The sequence below is a fragment of the Malurus melanocephalus genome, unplaced genomic scaffold, assembly GCF_030028575.1.
Source record: "Malurus melanocephalus ecotype Western Australia unplaced genomic scaffold, MMel_1.1 scaffold_8, whole genome shotgun sequence".
Lineage (NCBI taxonomy): Eukaryota > Metazoa > Chordata > Aves > Passeriformes > Maluridae > Malurus > Malurus melanocephalus.
In genome coordinates this window covers 4,299,905-4,308,493 of record NW_026623240.1, presented here as the reverse complement: position 1 = coordinate 4,308,493, position 8,589 = coordinate 4,299,905, and the positions used below count along the sequence as shown (strand labels likewise).

Below are 8,589 nucleotides of genomic sequence, written 5' to 3'. Positions count from 1 at the left end.
CCCGCGTTAACCCGTCCGGCCCCGCCCGCCCCGCACCTGCCCCGGCAACCGGAGAGCTCACCCGGCCCTTTGTTCCCTGCTCGGGGCCACCTTTGGCTCTCCCATGGCACGGGCGGCGGGGGAGAACGCGAGTGAGACCCCCAAGCAACCCCGAGCTGCTCGAGTCTAAAGCGCGGTCCTGCCCAAAAAGCCCATCACACGGTCCGTGATCATTAGGAAACAAATGCAATGCCCACACAAAATTGCAATAACTTCTGTGAATCGATCCGGACAGTACAGACAGGTAGAAGTGCCACTTCCAGTATCACACAAAGCTGTTCTTTGAAACACAGTGTAAAAAGCAAACAAGAACCACTTCACGCTCAACAGAGGGACACAGAAACCTTGAGGTTTGTGTCACCTCCAACGGGCAGGACTGAGCACAAACAGCTTTGCCATGAAGGACAAATCAAACTCAAAAGTAGAAGGTAGTACAAGATTAATTTACCTGAAGTCCACGATCAGATGGATCTGACCCATTCCCACCTCCCTGAACTATTTCCTGAGGCCAGGCATACGTCCAAGCAGTGCAGAGCTATGCACAGGTCTGCTCAGAGCTGGAAAACTGACAAAAGAAAATCTCAGCAGAACATCTCTGCCCCACTTCTCAGAAATCCTGGTAACAATTACAGCATAAAACTTACRGGGTTAAAGCCTAGGTACCATCTTGCACATGAACATCACACATGAARTGCCAAATAGACTCCATTCCAACTTTTTTTTTTCTGTTTTATCCCCAAAAAAGGAAAAGCCCCAGAATAAGAACCCAAACTCTTATTGACCCTATTCCCCCTCCCTTGAATGCTCACCCTGAAGATGGCTCAGGGAAGTTTCTTCTCTTTCTTACTGCCCATATCTTTCTAATGCAAGCTTTGCACTGTCTGATCCATTTCTCTCCTCCTTTTGTTAAGTCCTATAAGCAATTAGCAAAAGCTTCTTCTTCCCACAGAACAAGACTAGAAAAGGCCACAGCCCTTTTCCGGAGCACTTTGCAAAAGTTTATGCTCCAGTTCTGCTTCCATTACCATGCATCACCTCCTTAACAGCTGGAGTGGGACCACCTATCAGTCAGCAACTGTGTTCAAATCTGTATTAATGTGCAGAATTCAGAATCAACATATTCCAGATTTTGTGTCAAGTTTCACCTCTGTGGAAAAGAGAACCAATTATAGCCTCCAGCAAGTCTCTTCTTTTCCAAGAGGGAAAAAAAACCCCACCAGATAGTAAAGACAAAATTTGGTTTCTACAACACATTAATGACCTGCTCTAATATGGTAGGGCTGAAGCAGAAGTCTAGCTCATATGATTTAAACAACAAAAAAAAAATCAATACTGGACCAGAAAGCTTTATGATTCCATTAAAGAAATGAAGTCTTAAAATCAGTTAAGAATYATAAAGTATTCTCTGCATTCCCTTTGTTGGTAATGCTTTTCCCTCATTCCCTGAGGATTCTCTCACAAAACAAGTATTTATCTGAGCAATGGTTTTGGCAGATCAYATTAAATGTCCTACTGAATTGGAAAGAGAGAGTTGGAGCTGGAGCTTGAGTGAGGAGTGACAGCTCCTGCACCATAGCTCAGTGTTGGGGTATGGGATGGACCTCACCTGCTTTAGGGAAGAGAGGCACCAGGCCTCTGGAGGTGATGTTTTACACTTTCATGTTAATGTAATATGGCTAATTATCCACACATATGCATTAGTATCTGCTTTTCCTAGGCTCACATCTCTAGGATTTCTGCCAGTACTGGCAGAGGGCAGAGCAGTAAGGAAAACATGGTTCATTTTCAGACATGATGGAACTGTTTGACTGAGGGACACGCCAAAAAGCTAACCAGCAAATGCAGAAAACATCATGCACATGACCAAATAGGTTGCACACTGTAAGGGATGGGGTCCTTGGCAATCAGTCCATGCTGATCATTCTGCAGCCTGCAGAACAGCTCTTTTGTTATCCAGGGCCCCAGAGCATACACCAAAAGGCTAACATCTCCCAAACAMGTTCTGCAGATAAACACCAGGAGAAAAGCTGACTCTTCTGTCCTGGTGATAGACTGTAATTCTCTGTCCTAAATCACACAACTAGCATCAGCCTGATGAAAAGACAATTACAGAAAATCTTGGCTAACAGCATGAAGTCTTGGTTATCAGCAACAATTTCATTTATAGCCAGAAGCTGTAGTGAGAAACTAGGCCCCAGCAGCACATTGCTCAGACTGGGATAGGAAAAACATTCAAAGACATTTCAGCAACAGAAGCATTGAAATTTGCAGAGCCTGGATGCATCAAAATACTGACACCAAGAAATCTGTTCCAGACACCTAGCTGTGGCCTAAGCAAGGCAAAATGGCATTCAACAACAACAAAAGTTTAATTGTTATGAAGGTAAACACTAGGCAGGAGATTAAAAAAGCAAAAGAAAAAAAGAAAGCTGGCACTCATCCCACTCATACCAGGGCAGYGTTTTGAATTGCCTTTGCCATGTGAAATACTAACAAGCCTGAACCTGCAGAGACCACCATTAGTAGTTAACAACATACAGCAAGACCAAGTCCTGGCCAACACACTCATATCATCTACTGAAGAGTGTTTTTTCTTACAGAGCAAATAGTGGAGAGAYAAAAGTGGAGCATCTAATAAAATAGTACACCCACCCCAGGAAGAGTCAGCACTCCTGAAAGTTTACAGAAGTGCCTGGTTAGCCTCCATGCACAACTATCCTGGAAGTGCTTTTATGTTCCCCAAAGTCCTCTGCTCTTATTTTAAAAAGTTTATAAAGAAGCAAGGGGAAATGCAGTCATTATAGATGACCACCCCAAAGACAGCTAGAAAGTCACCCGAACAAACCAACTGCAAGACTCAGTTGTTTTGTATTTTCATCCAATTAACGTGTGCTTTAAATAGACATAAAACTCCATGGCACTGTTTCTGCCTAAATTTGTCCTCTGGATTATGACAACACAACAGTATACTACTACTACTACAAAAAAAAAAAAAAATCTTTGCAGCAGCCTTCCAATAATGCTTACCATGAAGTTTCCAAAAAAAGTATTTAACTACAGCTAAAGCAGTAAGTTTAATCTGGACACAGTACAAATCTATACTGTGGGTATAACAGAAAAGACAGTAAAAAAAAAAGATTAATTGCTTTTTAGTAAAGCTGTTAAAGAAAAGACTGTGATCTAAAAGTGGTTTGTGTTAAAATGATACACAAGAGGAAGAACAGCAATTATTTTCCACTTTCGTGCAGCTTTTTAGTTTTCCATAAATTTAGTTCAAATAAATTAAATGTGTCAAGAAGAAATGACAGGCTGAATGCATCACTTTAAGTGAAAAATTCCTCCCTTCTTGACTTCCTTTTATTTAATACTTTTTTACACAGGGTTATTTTTTAAAAATTATTTTCATAGAATTCTTTTTCTTATTAACAACAGTKAATTCACAGCCACTTTCCTTCCTCTTCAAAGTCATAAGCAAACAGAGCTCCTACAGACAATTCTCAAGGATCAGTCTTCTCTATCATGACAGAACTCGAGGCAAGAATACAGAATTCTTCACAGCTCTCCTCCAGACACAGCTTCTGGRCTCTCCTGTTGGTCAGCCAGCTGATGTCACATTAATAGTTTTCTTCCCCCAAAACCTTAWTTAGCTAGGACTAGTTTGTTCATGAGGCAGGTCCAGATGGTAGGTTTCATTGCAATTTGGAGAATTATCCTTCTCTGTACCACTATGCTTTCTTTGCATATATCAGAGGTGAATTTCAATGTGCAGCCATCAATTAATAAGTATCAAGTTGTCATCACTCTGTTGTCTGCAAAGAAAAAAGATTCACAATTCTCCATTCAGCAAGAAACGCAATAGGAAGCATTTGGCCACACAAGCTGAGTTTTGATCCTTCTGCTCTCTCATTTCAGCATACAACTCCAACACCTGCACTGGACAATGATGCAAAAACTGCTGCAGTAGKAAAAGCTCTAGATTTGCACTCCAACTACCAAGCTTGTGCCCACAGTACTGCACAGGATATTACAGTGTATATTYATCATGCTCGAGCACACAAAATCTCTTATTCTACACAATGAGCTGCATGTGAAACCTGAAGCTGGACTTGGCTGGAGATCTTGTTAGCAAGTTGGCTTTCATGTGCCCCCAGCAACTGCTGGGATACCTGCCCATCATGATCTCACGTGCTCCATTTGGGGTCCCCCCTCTGCCAGGGTACACCAAAAGTATAAAGCTGCGTTTCACAAAAGCATCAATGTGTAAGTAGGCAAGTATCCTACTGCTAAAACAGGGTTTGTTATAGCTGTTGTGATAAAGTGTTCACATTTAGCTCTGTTCCTGCTCCCATAGCCTGGCTTCCTTGCACAGTGCCCACAACCATTCTGTGCACACGAATGGATTATCCTGGAGTGCCCAGGGACAGTGACAAGATCCCTCCTGTCTCAAACACGGCTTCAGAGGTGTGTTGTTTCCTCAGAAACAGACTTCAAAGAGCAAGGTCCCAGACCAGCAAGCACCAGGTGAGATGTTCATCTCTCACCAGCACCTTAGGCAGGTGTTGACCACTACCACAGTGTCTACACACATTGTCCAGTGTGTTTCCAATATCCTGGCAGAGGGTATTCAGTTTGCCTCACAGACACAGCACAGCTTGGGGAGTAAGCACCACCCTCAGGCTGAATCACCCACTCTTGCCTTCTCCAACTACTCCAATCTTAGTAGCAATGATTTTTAGAACCACACAACTAGCAAAACCCCAAGAAGCAGGGACTAGGTTTGCTCCTGAGCCCTCAGTAGTTTCATGCCATACTCCACAGTGCTCTCATCAGCTTCTGCGTCATAGTTTCCACAAGACTGTAACAGTTAAAACATATTCAAGCTCAGAATCGCTGCCTTTGCATCATCAGCTGACTAAAGATCTAACATGATGCAAAGCACAGCAGGAACAACAGCATCCAARTATTTTACAGGCTGAATTCTGAATACTCCAATATTTGTAAATCAGCATTTTGCAGCGAGAAGCAACTCTTGTACTTCTCAGGAAGACATTCATTAAAAACACCCTACTGACCTCCTGCAGCAGCAGATGAATGGAAAAGAAGTTCTCTCTTTTCTGTAGCCAGCACTGCTATGGTCTTTTAGAAATTCGTGTAGATCTGTTACTGGGAAACCACTCTGTTGGTATTTCTGAAAGAAAAAGCATTTCATKTACAATGTATGAGAAGTTACTAAGCATGAAACATTCTAAAATTTCCTCTAGAGTGTGACAGTAAAACTAAACCATTTGTTCAATATTGCTGTAGGAAGGGAAAAACCCATTCCCATCCTAGAAACACTACATAGCTTGCTTTGTCCCACCAACAATGTAAGTGACAGAAAATTCACATTGCTCACAGATTCTCTTATGTTCTGTTTGCTGTCCATAAGGTCATGCAAGTGATCTCAGGCCATARTAGCATGGATTCTCCCTTGTCCACTGTGAGCTGCTGTGCTCACTTCAAGTGCCCTGGGCTCCTCTTCCCTAAGAACTCTAATGCTGGATTTGAAGGGCCTCAGGGTGGCCATTCAACATTGCCATGCTGAAGAAATGCTATGAAAAAAACAAGTTGAGCACCCTGAAATAGCTCCCAATTGATCTATGTGAAGTGCTCAGAGGGAAGAGTAAAATAGTGAAACACCATTTAGCAGGGCAGACCATCCAGCAATCTCAGAAGCACACATGATTAAGCTGATTTTGAGATGCTTCCAAAGTGAAGCTCTTGCTCAGTCTGGAAAYTGCAGCTCATGTCAGACCAGCCTTACTCTGCTGGCCTGCTCCTGACACCAAAACAAGAAAGAGGTGAGAGCTGAAGATGATCCACATTGCCACCCCACTGCTCACTGAGACTTCCAGGAGCACAGAGGGCAGACAGCACTTAAGGTCAAGAACAGAAGGCAATTACTGAAAATTCAGGTTCACTTTCAGACAGCTCATACTGGAAACAGATGGCACCATTTTAAATTGAAGAAGTAGTGCGTCTTTCAGAAGATACTTCCTTTTAACTATGCATTTCCAAGCAGCACATTAAGCAGACCTGGGCACCTAAATCCCAAGTTTCCAAACTCCTGCCAAAGGCATGTCTCTGGAATGTCAGCAAACCCAGTCATCCTCCCAATTTTGCCACAGAATGAACAAAAAGATTTTAATGATCTCATCACTCATCAGAACCAATAGTAGATGGCATAGTGCTGAGTGATTAACATGAATGAATACAAAACAGACTAGAAGTGAAACAGAAAACAAATCTTTACCTTTATRGTGTCATAGGAGTCAGTAATGAGTGCAATAAAGAGGCTGAGGATCATGTATATAAACAGACTAATGAAGGAGTACAGATACACTCGGCTGAACATCCACACCAGTGAACTCTTCTGCTGGATTTGAGCAAATGTTGCAAACATATCATCACCATTGACCAAAGAAAACAGACAYTCAGCCACCGTGTTCAGATCTTCAAACTAAAAAAAAGAATAAAAATTAGTATAGTGTGAAGATCGATAAAGTTTGAGTTTACGGCAGACAAAAAAAAGCCAATACAGGCAACCAAATGTTACCCCACTTTCCCATACATTCAGCCCAAAATACATATGTCAGTAACAGAACCATGTAGGAACATCATCTTGACTAAGCATGATGTGTTGACATCAGATATAAGAATATTTATTATCAASAAATAAAGTTTGGGATGTTCAACTGTCAAAACAGTCAATAGCTGACCACCACAGAAAGTCACAGAAATATAAGCATTTTAGACCTGCAGAGAAGTATCATCCCATTTGCCAAAGCACAGTTACAGTGATTTCACAGAACCTATACCGTAAATTAGAGATAGKATGCTGGGAACACAATCCACATCCTCTGGTTTCCCAGCTCTGCAGCATTACTGCAGTATGGGTAATAAATCAATACTGTGTTAAGGAGATGGAGTTAGCATATAGCCTTCAGAACTAAAATGGGCTAAACTAAATTAACAATCTGTCATTCAGAAAGCCCTCTCTGAGCTCTAAGTACAAGCYATAGCTGTATTATGAAGCTACTAGAGCACAACCTGCACAAAAATCATGGTGTAATTTCGAGGACATTCTCTTAAATTCAAACTCCATCTACCCAAGCCAGAATGTGTCCTGAGCTAAAATCCTTTTAGCTGCCAGGTAAGACCACTTTCCCTTTGTACTCTGCCCCTCCAAGTAACTGAACTTGTTAGCTATAATTTATTGAACAATATGAATTAATAGCCACATTACAACATTGTGCATTATCAATGAACTACCACAACTACACTCACTTGAATTGTGGCCCCATACTGAAAACAGGATGTCAAGTGGTACACGCTTGTAAGAATGCATTGGTGCACAGGAACARCAGGTCTGGTTTATACCTATGGCTTATTTTGTTATTACTGTTGTTTTTATTGAATTTCAAAGCAATTGTGAAACTCAGTAGCACATTACTTGTGAAGAAAGGAGGCGTGGCACAGGTAATTTTTGAGCAAATCAAGTTTTGAGCCACTGACACAGAGAGAGACCTGCTAAGGACTGCTCACCTGGAAGCCCCTGGACTGACACAGCACAAAAYCCAAGATACATCCTCTGTGATAGCCAGAAAGAGAGAGTGGGTATTTCTATATTTTTGAGCATAAGGAGCTCTCCAGTGTTTCGGCACATTGGGGAAGACTCTTCCCATTTCTCACCAGAAAGGCTTGGGTGGCTGGGGAGCCCYGGGAAGCCAGCGCTGCCTTGCACAGTGCCACATCGCCTTCCCGTGGGACACCGGGGAACTGGCAGGAACAGCAATCCCCCTCAGCTACAGCTGCTTTCCTTGACACTGATACACGGTATTAGGCACGAGGTAACATTTGCATAAATAAGCATGTTGTTGACTRTCTTTCCTCTGGCTCAGACAACGTACTCCTTGCAGGGAAGTTACAGCAGTAATTATGCTGTGCCTATTATAAACAATTGAGCCTCTAGTGTGGCAAAGGATCCCACTGCATCCAGCAGCCCACGGAGAAATGTCACCAACTTGGAACATGTGCAGACTGAATACCTACACTACCCAAAGGAGAGAGCTGCAATAAATGAGAGGAATCTGCACTCTGGGGGCAGAAGAAGCTGAATAAAGCACTGGAACAAGTCTCTGTGACACACACTGCATGTAACCAGAGATCAGGCAATCAGACATTTGTTAGTCATTAACGGACATTTAGGATTTGTCACAACAGGAATCTGCCTCTGCTCAAACTGTCACACAAAGCATCTGCCAAGAGGAAAAGCAAACAAGCTTTAGGGTTGTTTTTGCTTGTGTTCTAGAATATACAAAGCCTTGCTCCTGCACCCAGGTTTCAGACAAGACATACCAGGCACACTCTTTGATACTAACCTTAGGAAAACAAACAAACAAACCCACAGCACACCCCCACACAGGAAGCAAAGCAAACAAGACAAGCATTCATCCACCCCTTTATGAGTCACAAATTAGGAACTGAAGTTACATGGCACGGGAAAGATTT

General features: G+C 42.4%; 1 protein-coding gene across 8 annotated transcripts in view; it reads right to left on the bottom strand.

The window, feature by feature from the left end:
- Nucleotides 1–8,589, bottom strand: part of MCOLN2 (mucolipin TRP cation channel 2) — a 28,016-nt gene that overhangs the window by 6,168 nt on the left and 13,259 nt on the right. For 7 of the 8 annotated variants that reach the window (XM_057374634.1, XM_057374643.1, XM_057374653.1 and 4 more), the window contains 2 exons: nt 6,332–6,538; nt 5,112–5,227 (listed from right to left, as the gene is read on the bottom strand). In XM_057374634.1, coding sequence (XP_057230617.1) covers nt 5,112–5,227; nt 6,332–6,538 — 323 coding nt within the window. Of the gene's footprint in view, nt 1–3,181; nt 3,849–5,111; nt 5,228–6,331; nt 6,539–8,589 lie in introns of those variants that run through there. The other variant, XM_057374698.1, reaches the window with a different exon arrangement.